At 44.9% G+C, this 15,119-nt stretch overlaps 1 protein-coding gene across 2 annotated transcripts in view; it reads right to left on the reverse strand.

The window, feature by feature from the left end:
• SYN2 (synapsin II) overlaps positions 1-15,119 on the reverse strand; it is a 182,479-nt gene that overhangs the window by 17,423 nt on the left and 149,937 nt on the right. The window contains exon 13 of one of the 2 annotated variants that reach the window (XM_025272544.3): positions 13,346-14,295. The exons of the other annotated variant lie outside the window; for it this stretch is intronic. Coding sequence (XP_025128329.1) covers positions 14,160-14,295 — 136 coding nt within the window. The 3' untranslated portion in view covers positions 13,346-14,159. Of the gene's footprint in view, positions 1-13,345; positions 14,296-15,119 lie in introns of those variants that run through there. 2 annotated transcript variants of the gene reach the window in all.

Raw genomic sequence — 15,119 nt, forward strand, 5'->3', positions numbered from 1 at the left:
AAATGAAATAATGCTGTTTGCAGCAACATGGATTGAACTAGAGATTATTATACATGAGCAAAGTAACTCAGAAAGAGAAAGACATTGAATAACATATGATGTCACTTACATGTGGAATCTAAAATATTATACAAATCAGCACATCTTTGAAACAAAAACAGACTCATAGACATAGAGAAAAGACTTGTAGTTGCCAAAGGGAAGCAGGTGGGTAGAGGAAGGAAGGGTTAGGAGATTGGGATTCAGTTCAGTTCAGTCGCTCAGTCGTGTCTGACTCTTTGCGACCTCATGAATCGCAGCACGCCAGGCCTCCCTGTCCATCACCAACTCCTGGAGTTCACTCAGACTCACGTCCATCGAGTCAGTGATGCCATCCAGCCATCTCATCCTCTGTCATCCCCTTCTCCTCCTGCCCCCAATCCCTCCCAGCATCAGAATCTTTTCCAATGAGTCAACTCTTCGCATGAGGTGGCCAAAGTACTGGAGTTTCAGCTTTAGCATCAGTCCTTCCAAAGAACACCCAGGACTGATCTCCTTTAGGATGGACTGGTTGGATCTCCTTGCAGACCAACGGGCTCTCAAGAGTCTTCTCCAACACCACAGTTCAAAAGCATCAATTCTTCGGCTCTCAGCTTTCTTAACAGTCAAACTCTCACATCCATACATGACCACTGGAAAAACCATAGCCTTGACTAGACGGACCTTTGTTGGCAAAGTAATGTCTCTGCTTTGCAATATGCTATCTAGGTTGGTCATAACTTTCCTTCCAAGGAATAAGTGTCTTTTAATTTCATGGCTGCAGTCACCATCTGCAGTGATTTTGGAGCCCCCAAAATAAAGTCTGACACTGTTTCCACTGTTTTCCCATCTATTTCCCATGAAGTGATGGGACCAGATGCCATGATCTTCGTTTTCTGAATGTTGAGCTTTAAGCCAACTTTTTCACTCTCCTCTTTCACTTTCATCAAGAGGCTTTTTAGTTCCTCTTCACTTTCTGCCATAAGGGTGGTGTCATCTACATATCTGAGGTGATTGATATTTCTCCTGACAATCTTGATTCCAGCTTGTGCTTCTTCCAGCCCAGCATTTCTCATGATGTACTCTGCATATAAGTTAAATAAGCAGGGTGACAATATACAGCCTTGACGTACTCCTTTTCCTATTTGGAACCAGTCTGTTGTTTCATGTCCAGTTCTAAGTGTTGCTTCCTGACTGCAGAGGCAAATATTATATATATGATGGATAAACACCAAGGTCCTACTGTATAGCACAGGGAACTATATTCAATATCTTGTGAAAAATTATAATGGAAAAGAATATGAAAAATAATACATATAGTATATACATAACTGAGTCACTACTGTACTGAGGAAATTAATACAACATTGTAAGTCAACCATAAAATAATAAAAAAATTATTATTTTTAATACAATAAAAAAAGAGAAGGGATGCAATTTAAAACAGGGTGGTCAGGAAAAGCCTGCCTGGCTTAGAGGGACAATGTATGCTACACAGTGGGATGTCTTCTATCATAGAGATGTCACTTCTCCCACAAATATTTGGCAAATTCAAGGCCTTCTCAATCACAACATCAAAAGACTTTTTAATGGAACCTGACATTTGGTCCTAAGTTTCATATTTAACAGGAAAAAAATGCAAGAAAAAAACAGTCAAGATGACTTTGAAAAGGAAAAAAAGACTGGGATTTTCCTAACACCATCAAAACATATTATAAAGTTAATGTAATTAAAATGATGTGGCACTGGACTACAAATTTAAAAATAGACTAATGGAATAAAACAAAGAGTAAACAGAAAGGTGCCGTGTTAAAAGTGTGTGTGTGTTGGGGTGGTGGGGCAGCGGGGAGACACAATCTCCTGCTTCTTAACTAAGCTCTCTAAATATTTGTAGTTTCCCATCAAGTCTCTTGGATTTTTCCCCAAAGAGATAATTTTATGCTTCTTTTCCAATTGTTACTCTTGGTTGGTTTCTCTTTCTAACAGCATTGACTAACACACCAATACCAGGTTAAACAATAATGGTGATTGTATTCACTCTTGTCTTAAACCCAATTTTATTGGGTGTGCCCTTGATGTTTGTCATTAAATAGGAGTCAGACATGACTGAGCGACTGAGCGCACACACACCACGTTAGGCTCCCTGGTGGCTCAGATGGTAACGAACACTTCTGCAACACAGGAAGCCTGGGTTTGATCCTTGGGCTGGGAAGATCTCCTGGAGAAGGGAATGGCTACCCAGTCCCATATTTTTACCTGGAGAATCCCATGGACAGAGGAACCTGGAAGGATATACAGTCCATGGGGTCGCAGAGAGTCGGACGTGACTAAGCATACGTTAAATAAGATGGTAGCCTGAAGACTGGGCTATCTCTAGTCTATCTCCCTCTCTGTCTATATCTGTTTGTTCTTTGCCAGTCTCGTACACTGCTCCATGCCGGGTTGGTGATAGGTGAGAGTGGGCTAGATACCCTCTGAAATCCTTTCCAATTTCAAGATTTAATTATTCTACATATACATCAAAATTAGATTTAAAAATTCTGGTTTTTAAGTGGATGTTTCTCTCTGAAAGATTTTTATGGCTCTCAAGAAGAAAGCAAATGTCCTCGTTCTGTGCCCCATATTTAGACTGAATGCCAGCAAGTAGAAAGATTTTTTTTTTTTTTTGGATGTGGACCAACTGTAAAGTCTTTATTGAATTTGTTACAACATTGCTACTACTTTATGTTTTGGTTGTTTGGCCGTGAGGCATGTGAAATCTTAGCTCCCTGATCAGGGATTGAACCCTCATTTCCTGCATTGGAAGTGAAGTCTGAACCACAGGAACACCAGGGAAGTCTCCAGAAAAATTCTTGACGGAGGTGAGTTTAGAATAAAGTGGAAGCAGCAAAAGTGCAGGGAATGGAATACAGTTCTGACTGTTACCACCCAGAGCCCCCTGCTTTCAGGGCCACCACCCAGTGTCACTTCATCCCACTCAAGGGACTTCACCTTTTGATTTGTTGGGGACAGAAACTGCACATATGGCTAATCTCCAGCTATGGGAATTATGCAACAGGGACCCAACTGACTCCCGTTCACACACAGAAAACCCGAAACCACCCTATGCCAGCACCCTATTGCTACCTTACCATCACCAATCACTTGTGTTTGGAAGAACGCCGCCACTGTCAGCGTAATTCAGAAGCAAAGAGATTGATTGCTAGGTTTTGTGTTGTGTTTCAGAGTTCTGTCTCGCTGCCTGAGCTCAAGTTCTGAGGGTTCACCGAGTGTTTTGTTAGAACATTGCTTTGTTTTGTGCTCAGTATATAAAGTCTCCCAACCAGCACCTTGCTGGCATTTTACTCATGCGCTGGGATATCTCTACCAAAATCCAACTTTGATTCTTTGTTTCTTCCCAATTTGGTTTCTAGCAGCCACACCCTTCCTCACAGTAGAGTGTGGAATCCTATGCTCACTTGAATCTTGTATTTAAATACAGTATATTTTAAAAGAAATTACTTCCTTTCATATAGAGTTCTGCCTTTCTCTCCACCCTTCTCTCTCACAAGCCTGGGCTTTGAGGGTTTGTTTGTTAGGTATTAGGTGTTTGGAAGACGGTAACACCTGACTCAGGTGGAATGGGAACTCTGGCTTAGCCCTCCGGTGGGTATATCAAGAGGCTCTGGACAACCACCAGTAGGAAGTCCAGCTTCCCGTTTGTGCTTATCCACGATCACTCATCACATATAATACTTCTCCTCAGTTCATTCGGACGTGGAACCTGATATGAGGAACCCCTCTTCCCACAGTGCCACCTCTAATGTGGCACAATAAACCAATGTTTATTGGTTGTTTAAGAAGCTCCCTTTCATGGAGGCAAAGAGACACGTATTTTGTGATCCTAGGAGACTTCATTTATTGAAGCCTTGGACTTCAAAACAGAAGAGAGAGGCCTGAGACGGCCACAGTGGCGAAACGGCAATATGAAACACATTTTTAATACTCTGCGCTTGGTTTTTGCAACCTTTCATGAGACTGATCCTGTCACTTAGGGTAAATGTTTTAATTAAAATGCTATTTCAAACAGCCAGCAGCCCCGAGGCTTAAAGCAATTGTGAGGAATAAAGAGGCTGCCAAAGAGCCCAACCCCGTTTTCCAAGGAATGCTCGGTAGGACTCCTCCTGCCTGCCTCCCCTGGGCTGGAGAAAGCTGGATTTGACCCAGAGGTTGACACTGCATCTCTACCCTGTTACTCTGAGTGCTTTGACCCACATGCATACTGACTGTTGCTTGAAGGATCCTGTCCTGGGTATCCCAGGGAGATCTTGATATCAGCAGCTTCTACTTCTGTATTTTGATGATGGCTATAATATATCCTTAGCTCAGATTCCACTAAACAGGAAGTCTAAACTCTTATATTTGAAGACAGGCTGGGTGAACAATCATCAGAGATGTTGTAAACTGAGTAGCAGGGTTGACATAGACCAGTGATAAACTGTTTTTTATTAGACTGGGTGTCCCACGGGAGGAATTCAGAGATCACTCTGGGGTAATAATAATTGGGGATAATAACTAATAAATAATAATTGGGAAACAGTAATACAAAACACAGTCCTCTCTGTTCATGATAACCATTCACTCAGCAAGATTTTAGGATTATCTACAGAGGAGAAGGGGGCAACAGAGGATGAGACGGTTGGACAGCATCACTGGCATCACTGACTCAGTGGACATGAGTTTGAGCAAACTCTGGGAGATAGTGAAAGAACAGAAGCCTGGCATGCTGCAGTCCATGGGGTCACAAAGAGTCGGACACAACTTAGTGGCTAAACAACAACATGTGGTCTACTTACAAATGCAAAATAATTTTTTTAAAAAGAAACAAGAAAGAAGAGACAAGAAACCAAGTCCCTTTCAGATATAATGATATTCTTTGAAATGGCAGTTTTAGGAAAAAGGATCTTATTGGGTGTGTCCTCAATTAATTTATGAACTTAGCTTAGGGCCAACTGGCTTCAGAAGTCCAAAGATGAGACACCAATCCTTGATAAATCTCTGCCCTACATCCTTGTCTTGAGACAAGCAATGGACCTATTTCTTTACCTTAGAACAGGAAAATAGATCCCAGTAGAACAAATGTGGAAGAGAAACTGAAATCTTTAAACCGTTCAATGTGAGGGAATCTTCTAGAAATTTCCTAAGGAAAAGTTATGTTTCACTCACATGTACTCAGTCTACTCAGAAGTTACAACTCTAAAAATAGATACCAAGTCCAGCTCAGGAGGCCACTCTGAAATCCTTACATTGGTAATTTTAGCCCACCATATATGGGGCTTCCTGAGAGTCTAGAGTCCCTGTGCCTGAATTCACATGCTTCCTGCAGTCTGACCTGAGGGCTGGGAGGCCAGTGTTTCCACATTGTAGCTTTACTGAGTGGGCTCAGGCTGAGAGTCTTCTTGTCCATGAAAGCTTCACCTTCAACTACCTACAGCACCTGATCTCTTCTGGAGGAATTTGTGAGGTGTCTCTTATTATACATGAAAGCCTTTGGAAATTACCAACAGTGAGGGTCTGAACAGTGATGACTCCTCTCAGAATCCTTTTTCTAACCCACCACTTAGCTGAATCCCCATGTACTTTATTAGTTAACCATTTACAACTATCTATTCAACATCTATCTTCCCCCTTAAGCTGTAAGCTCCATGATGGCCAAGTCTTTATCTGTTTTATTCATTTCTATGTTCCCAGGACCTTGCAGAATACCAGGCACACAGTAGATGATCAGTATATGTTTGTTGATTGACTGACTGATGTTAGACTAATTGCTTCATATCTTAGGGCTTTAAGTTTTTTATCTATAAAATGAGGGGATAAATTAAATGACCTCAAAATCCATACTAGATGGAACTAATTTGTATCACGATTTGTGAAGGGCACTGATGTTTCCTACCTACTGTGGAATGCATTAAAAATGTGAGATGCATGGTTGGATGCATAGAAGGATGGATAGGAATGGGACAAAGTAAGCGTAATACAAAGTTAATTGTAGATAAGGTAGTGACTATAAGGATATTCAGTTACTACACAGTTACTTCAACTTTCTGTGTAGTTCAAGATTTTCAAACTAAAATGTTGGGGGGAAAAAAGGTGGTGTTCAGAACAGCCTAAAGCAAGTTTTTTGGTAGAAAAAAAAAAAGGCAAGTAATTCAATATAAAAGTCATCAAAATTAGAAATAGAACAAAGAGACAAAATAGATGTATACATTTTAATAGAATTGTGTGAACTTGCAAAATTTTTATGTAAGTAGTAGAGGCAATATATGTGTGGTAAGAGTTTAGAGGAGAGAGCAACCTTGAGGGACACCAAGTTGGGCCACAAGTGCTTCAAGGAGTAGGTGATATTCCAGCTGGGCTTTGAAGGATATACATAATTTGGATGGGTAATGAGTTTAAGGACAGGAATTTTGTTTATATTTTGGGTCACATCTTGCAGCATATGGGACCTTAGTTCGCAGGCCAGGGATCAAACCCTCATCCCCTGCACTGGAAGTATGAAATCTTAGCCATTGGACTGCCAGGGAAGTCCCAGGAATAGAATTTTTAAGGGGCTGAGGACAGCTGAAAATGATAAAGTGAGCATATGTGTGGAGCAAGAAAACAAGCAAGAACAGGGAATCAGCTACAACTAAACAGGGAAAGGTAAGGTTGAAAAGTAATGCCGATGATAAATAATATGATTAGGATCTTCCTTATATATCAGTATTTGAGGTACCTGCACAGAGCACTCTCCAGGTATTTATCTCACTTAATCCTCTCAACAAACATGAGGTGTTACAACTAAAATAGTTTCTAGTAAGGAAACTAAGGTTTAGAGAAGTATATAGTCATTGCCCAAGGTCACACAGCAAGCAAGCAGCGGAACCAGGTTTGACCCCAAAGTCTGACCCCAAAGTCCAAACCCCTGACCACTAGACATACTGCCTCCCTGGAAAAAGTGAGGCTAGACTCTAGGGGCCCTTATACCCCAAAGTAAGGAATTTAGGCTCTCCTCCCTAAGCCTGGAGATCCACTGAAAGATATTTTGGTGATCAGAGACTTTTAAAAAGAAAACTGGCATAAATGGGCAAGAGATGGAAGCTAGGAAACCCAGTTAGGGAGCTGTCACAATAAGCTGTGAATAAAATAGCTGTGGGGACAGAATAAAGGAATAGTCTTTGAGCAGAAATAGTCTACTGACTTTTCCTAATATTGAAATATATTGAGAAAAATCACTGTTTTGGTATTAAATATTCAAATTAAAAGTATCATTAGATCCCAAGCATTGCATTGTATAAGCCTAGTGAGGCTCCAAGGACAAATAAATACATATTTATTTATTTATTGTCATTCCAGTCCACTTGCCAAACCGCTCAGGCCTCAGGGAGAGTTTGAGGGTCTTCAGCATGTTGGCAGGTCAGGCTTGTGTGAACTGCCCACAGGGTTCCTTTGGGTCCAGTCTTGCAATTCTCTGTCACTAGTGATGAGCTCCAGAGTGGATTCAAGAGGTCCAAACCCAACTTTCCCATCAGTAATCTGATAGAGCTAATCTCCCTTCCCCTAGAACTGGATCTAGAGCAGTTAGGGTTTGTTAGACTGTCACTGATCATCATCCCTGATCCACTGGGATGGCTGTGGCTTTCTGCTGGGAGCTGCCCTGAGGAGTCAGCTGGAGGGTGGGAATTCTTATCAAAAGAGATGTGTTCGGATATGGAGGTGGACGAAAATTCCCAGAGAGGTGGTGTTCCCTGGGGGACATTCATTTACATGTGGGGCGGCGTCCCTGAAACAGTTGTCTGGTGTTCCCTCCTCCCCTCTCTCTCCAGTTATTTCCCCGATAAAGTGACACACTGGGGCGTACAGACCATGAAACAGGAGAAAAGACTCCTGAAAATATACACCAGTGGACAAGCATAAATGTGCATCCGTGTGTGTGTGCGCGCGTGAAACTACATCACTACCAAGATGGAAAGCAAGTTCTCAGACAGTGAGAGGGTGTTGAAGAAGAGAAGGGTCTACCAGAGAGAATGAAGAATTGCATGATTTCCCCACATGTTTACAAACAACAGGCTTTGAAGTCCAGGGAGATGTGTAGGAGGAAGAGCACTATTAGAGCCGGAGCCCAAAGCTCAGACACTCGGAAGTCACTTATAATGAGGAATAGTCTCAGGGGGCTGTTGTGAAAAATTGAACAAGTTGAGAGATGAATCGGTGCTTTATAAACTGTAAAGTGCCTTTAAAGTCCAAGGTGCTAAATAAACTGCAAAATACTACACAGATGTAAGGGAGAATGATCACAATTATTTGAGGAGGAAAACATTATTCTGAATGTAGTCTGTGACCTGAGAAAAAGGTAAGAAGACTATTTTAAACAAACAACAGAATTTGCCTGTTGAAATGTTTCTTCTTTCAGAATCTATTGATCTTATACTCTTGATGGGTCTTGACATTTATTTCAAAGAGAAACTATTCAAAACCTACAAGACTCCTTCTCTGGGATTCATCTCCTTTGAAACCAGTTTACAAGCCACACAAAAAAATGATCTCACTAATTTATAGTCACCTTGTGTTTTGAACCTTACATGTTATCTAGCTTAATCATGAGAGTTGAGTACAAAAGAACTTAAAGTGTTTTTTTTAAATAAAAATTCTTAATCATTTTGGGGGTGTGTTGAGGACCTGCCAAAGTGCACAATGCACAGAACAGTTGGCGTGGGAATTTCTAGGTTCCGAGGCCAAGAACTCTGGATCTTCCAAGAGTTACAGAAGTTCCAGTTTGAGGGCTCCAGTGGTTGTTGTTGTCATTCAGTTGCTAGCTAAATCGTGTCCGACTCTTTGAGACCCCGTGGACTGCAGCACGCCAGGCTCCCCTGTCCTTCACTGTCTCCTGGAGTTTGCTCAGACTCGTGTCCATTGAGTTGGTGATGCTGTCTGAGGGTTAGAGATCTGAGGGCAATTACTTTCTGAGCATAAGCAGCAGGTTTGTTGGAACAAATGTTCAGCCTCCCCAAAGGAGCTGGTTGAGGGAAACCACACCGCTGCAGAGAGGATCATATGGTATGAGTATTTAAAAATTAGTCCACTAGAGTCAGAAGGGGGTCTGTGCAGTCATTTCTGTAGCTGCAGTGGTTTCTGGCCTGTGTGTGTGTTTGTGTTCGTTGCTAGTGGGATGTTTAGGTGGCAGCTTTTGCGTCCCCAGGTGTCTACCCTCAACTCAATTTCATCAACTCAACCTGGAAGAGCCATAGCCCTAGGAAAAGGCATCGGATGGGCTGACAGTGCTCTTTATGTCCAACTGGTTACAGGAGAGGAAGAAAGGCATGACTGCTGTTTGTGTAGCTGTTCTCAAAGGAGTCCTGGCCAAGGGGGTGGGGGGGTTGGAGCTGATGCTGCTCTTCTCTGTGTGAGATGGAGGGGATATCTTATGATTCTCTCACATGCTGACCAGTGTTGGAAACAGACTTTAGGTGAACTCCCTCATTTAACTCTTAACCTCCTCAGAAAGATAGTATTATTCTCATAGATCAGGAAACCAAGGCATGGAAAAGCTGACACAAAGTCAATTAGCTAACAACTAGCTAAGCAAGGATTTAAGTGAAAGTGAAGTCACTCAGTCATGTCTGACTCTTTGCGACCCCATGGACTGTAGCCTACCAGGCTTCTCTTCTCTGTCCATGGGATTCTCCAGGCAAGAATACTGGAGTGGGTTACCATTTCCTTCTCCAGGGGATCTTCCTGACCCAGGGATCGAACCCGAGTCTCCCGCATTGGAGGCAGACTCTTTAACCTCGGAGCCACCGGGGACCAAGATTTAAACTCAGATATAAATTGAGAACTCCTTCCACTGCCCAACACTGACCCTTCCATTTCTTCCCAGCCCCTGGGAAATGCTCCCGGCAGCTGCACCCTCGCTAGAAGCCCCTGGAAGTGAAAGAGACTCACTTATCTCACCAAGGACAGTGTCCCGAGTGGCCAGCCCATCGGACATCTGGGACTCAGCCTCACTTGCTTCTATTACTAACTTGCTTCCTGACCTCGGCAAGCTCTGTAAGTTGTCTGTGTTTTCTCATCTGTAAAATGAAGAGGATAGAACTAGATGAAACTTGCCACTGAAAAACTCAATGCCTGAATTCTGTGCGCTCCCCCTATTCCCAGCGGCCAGCAGGCCTCCCAACCCTGTGGGTTGCTCATGGCTCCCGCTGGGTGCCACCTTCTCTGACCGCCTGGCTAGAAGGAAGCTCCACTCCAACCGCATGTATGGCTGTTGTCCATGTTACACTCCCTTGGCTCATCTTTGCCACGTCCCTTCCATATTTTATCTGAATTCCTCAAACCTTTTTGTTATCTCCTATATAATTCTCCAGTGTAAGAATAAACCAATTTATGTTTTAATTCCTCCACAGCAGACAGTTGGTTGTTTCCATTTTTCACTAACAGTGCTGACACTAATATTCTTTAGGTTGCCTCCTTGACTACGTGTGCAAGAGATTTTCTAGAATGAGTGTCCAGAAATGGAATTGCTGAGCCAGGGGGTTTATGTATTAGGTCTTGCCAAATGGTTCCCCAAAGTGCTGGTGCCAACATACATTCCCACTTGCAATATGCTTGTTCCTCACATCCTCACCAATCCTCTCAAGCTTAACAGTCTTCCAAACTAACATTTTGGCTGCATTAGCCTCATGGCACTTAGTGTTCTCTTTATATTTGTTTATATGCTACCTCCCCTCCTGGGCTATAACTTTTGTGAGGGCAGACGCCTTGCTTAACTCAAAGAATGCATTGAGCTTAGTAAGGATGCAATAAAGTGTTGTGAACAAATAAACGATGAGAACTGAATTTGTCTTGACCCAAGGAGGTGGAGATTCCATGAGGGGAGGGATGAAGCATCTATCGCTGTTCATCTGGGGTGAGGATGTGGGTAGGGAATCCCCATCAGCTGCGGCGAAGGTGGCACAGTGGTCAGAGCTGGCTGATAAACCAAAGGTTTCAACATCTACGGAGGACTGTCTCCAACCTTTGGAGATGCAAGCTCTAGATAACTTTTTATCATGGTATTCATCAAATATTTACTGATTGCTGAAAGTAGCAAATTTCCCAGTCTCTGGGTTTGTCTATTTATAAATCAAGACTGCTGTTTCTGAATGGAACTCCCCCACCTCTGGCCCTACCCCGTTACCAAGGGCTGGATAGGATCCCTGTGTCCTTTGGACTAGGAAGCTGTGTGACCTCTGGTAAATGCCTCCCCTTTCTGACACCCCAGCAGTTCCAGGCTGACTCATCTTCTAAATAAGCCACTTGTGGCTTTTGCTCTGACATCACATGTAGAAGAATGAGTAATTTTTTAAGAACCAGAGTTATATTTGGTCAGAATAAGGTGCATTGTGTATGTTACTCATGGTTCTAGGACAAGGGGTCAACAGTGGTAACAAGTACCCTAACCTTCTCCCACCCCTCCTTTCCCTGGGGCCAAGGGACAGAGAGAAGAAGGCAAAGGAAGGAGGCAGGTATGGATGTGAAGAATTTTTGTGTATATTTATAATTTTGTTATCACATTATGTACAGTTGAATAAAACTGTACCTTGCTGCTTCTGCTAGATTAAATAAAAATAATGTCACAAAGTAAGCAAGGCCATGGGGCTCTGCTCCTTGGGTTCAAAGCCCAGCTCCACCACAGACCAGCTGGATGACTTTGGGCAAGTTATTGACTCTTGATTTGCTTCCATTTCCTCATCTGTAAAACAATAGCATCTATCACATTGCAAGGAACAAATGAATTGATATAGGTTGAGTGCTTAGGATTGTGTCCAGAACTTAGCAGCCACTGTGGATACATTAGTAAATATTTCCTTGAATCCATCACAGTGTTTAGGCTCAAAAGAAACGCTCAATAAATACTTTTTAATGAAACAAATTCATTCTATTAAAACACATTTGGAACAGGGGATGGGGATGGAAGTGACAGCAAGTGGGAGATTCTCGGTTGGAAGTGGAAGCAACCATGAAGATCAATTCCCTTGAGTTCAGGTATTACCCTCCCACCCTCCTTTTGTTTGTTTTGTTGGCTGTTTATGCCTGGGTTATGTGCATTGTGGTGGGAGAAGGGCTGTCCCCCAGACGTCACTCAGTGGAGGTTCTACTTGCTGTTTTTTAAGTGTAAAAAGTTGGCAGAAGGACAACTTGGACAGAGTTGGACAGGGTCAGGGATAAGACTCTGAACTTCCTCTGCAGGAGGTGCAGGTTCAATCCCTGGTCAAGGAACTAAGACCCCACATGTAGAGTGGCATGGCCAAAAAAATTTTTTTTTTAAATTAAATACACAAATGTGCATGTTAGTCAATCAGCTGTGACCCCATGGACTATAGCCCATCAGGCTCCTCTGTCCCCATGGGATTTCCCAGGCAAGAATACTGGAGTAAGTAGCCGTTTCCATCTCCGGGGATCTTCCCCACACAGGGATCGAACCCGGGTCTCCTGCGTTGCGGGCAGATTCTTTACCGTCTGAGTCGCCAGGGAAGGAAGCCCCAGGAAACAAACAGATTAAAAAAAAGAAAGAAGAAGAGGCAGTTTTAGATCCTCAAACCCTGGGAGCCTGGGCTTAGTTCTGAGGGAGACCCAGGCACCAGAGGACTTCATTCTTAGACCTCTCAGCACCTACTGTTTGTGAGGGGTTAGCAAGACCGCAGCATCAGGATGGGTATTATCTGGTTGAGTGGTTGGTGGGGTGGGCATTGTGTACAGGACATTATTTAGGTAAGATGTTAGTATCAGGGCAGACACAGAGTGCATCCTCACGGCGCTTGTGGTCGGGGGAACACACTCCTGAGCACCCAAGAGTCATGAGGAAGCCAGACTAAAATCCCTCCAGCACAGACTTCTTCAGGATGCTGGGGGCTTGGGGACCCCATTCACCAGAGCAGGTCTGTCCTGCCTCATTGGCACCTCCGTGTGGGCTGGAGCGGAGGAAACGGGTGGACCTGACAAGTGGCTTGGACTGGCCGCTATGGAAGGAAGGGTGCCATGCTTATTATTAAGGGAAAGGCCCTACATCCCGAACAACTGGTGGAACGGCTGAGTTACTGAAGGAGGTCCAGCCATCCTGGAGGAAAAGGTTCGCCCAGGCGATGTCAGGAAGTGCGGCCTAGGGAGCGTCTGAGGGACAGTCATGTTCTCAACCACGTGCAGAGACAGTCACATACACACCGACAGCTTCACCCTTTCTCTGCCCTCCACTCGTGCACACTCGCGCGCGGGCCTCACCAACGTCTCAGTCAACAGGGCGCCCTAGGGAAGACCTCACGGCTGAATCAAATGCTGGTGAATGCTGCTGCTTTTATTACACCAAAAGTCTTAACATTTATTTGGAGAGGAACACAAAACTTGGCGTACTGGCATGCATTCTCTACAGCACGGCTTTAGAGGAGCTCAAGACCACCACGGTCCACTCAGGAGGACTGCGCCGAGGGGACGGTGATCGGGGTGGGGGGGGTGGGGAAGCGGGGACCACAGGTCCTTGATCGCTGGAGTCAGCAGACCACAGGCACTTCACCACCACAGAAGTCGAGGAACCATGTGTGTTGGGAAGAGGTGTTTCCAACAGCTAAATAGGTGTGACAAGGGATCCGGGTGTGAGTGAGTCCCTAACACGTACAGCCTAGAATATTTGGGGGAGGGTAAGAATATTCTCCTTCCCAAATGGGCAGCATGGACTACAGTGGGAGGGGGGCATGCTTAGCACTGCATCTGAGCTTGGTGAAGCAAGCAGTTGTCCTCGGTGAAGGGCACCCTGGTTTCACAAGGGAGAGTAAGACATGACGGCGCTATCACAGTAAGGCCACTAAAGTCACAGCAGGCGGGGACCTCAGAGGAAACTCTCACGACTACGGGAAAGGGGGCTCGACCCTCTCTGATGCCAGGTGCCCCTCGCTGGTTAGGCACCTTGCCCTGAGACCGTCACCTGGTTCCTTTGCTGGGCTGTACCACACCACTGAGCACAACGGAGCGGAGGAAGGGGCCACGCACGTCAAGGGCACAGGACATCACCACCCAGTGCGGCGGACGGTCGCTGGCAAGTGTCTCAGATGCCTTTCCCAGTTGGGCTGGGGGCCCCCTGTGTGTCTGCAGAGCTAATCTGAAAAGAGGCTGGCAAAGGACTTCCTCAAGCTCCGGATGGTCTCTGCTTTGGCTTCATCCTCACTGGCTGAAGAGCGGAAGAAGGAAGATTCAGAGAAGCTGAAGGCATTGGTCAGGGACTGCGACTTGCTTGAAGAAGATAAAAACCAGAGAGAATGTGAGATGGTGGTGTTCCAGGAGAGGAAGGGAGGAACGGTGACACAGGGATACAACAATTGGAGCGCACGCTCCCGCCCCAGGGAGACCGGGAGCCAGAGGAGAGAGCCAGCGTGGGGAGGGCTCCCAGCCCTGGGATGCCCCACCTTCTCTTCCCCTGCAGCGCTGCTGAAGCAGGAAAGGATGGGGCCACGGGGGAGGCAGGGAGAAGAGAGGGGCTTGAGGCTCTTTCTTTTCCTTAATGCTAAAGCACCAACTGGGTGGGTACCAATCCAGGAACCTCACACCCTCACCCGCTCTCGGATGAAATGCAGGAACGGGGGCCAGTGGACTCATGTGCTCCCTCTCCCACCAACCGTCCGGGAGCGAGTGGAGCCGGTGTCGGAAGACCTGGATCAAAGTCTTGGTTCCAGCCCTCACTCACTCTTGACCTTGGGAAGCCACGTGCCTCTCTCGGAGTCTTGTTTGCTTTCTTAATTGTGTTCTATTGATGTCTGGTAAAATGATCTCTAGGCCTTTTCAGCTCTTTCTAGTTTGCTTTTCTTTCTCTGATTCCTAAAGAACTTCTGGACTTGGCACAAACTCTTAACGCCTCCATGGACCACCCTTCCAGTGGACGTAATGGCCCTCCCAGGCTTGCTTGGGGAACAGTTGTGAGGTTCAGGGCGTCTGGGGGCCACAGAACTAGATATCAGGTCCACACGAGGTTACTGGGTAGCTTCCTCAGGAGAAAAAAGCCCGAATTACACACATTTTAGGGACCGATTTCCCCGAGACACCAGTGATTCAGATAGAAA

This window comes from Bubalus bubalis, chromosome 21 (assembly GCF_019923935.1).
Source record: "Bubalus bubalis isolate 160015118507 breed Murrah chromosome 21, NDDB_SH_1, whole genome shotgun sequence".
NCBI lineage: Eukaryota > Metazoa > Chordata > Mammalia > Artiodactyla > Bovidae > Bubalus > Bubalus bubalis.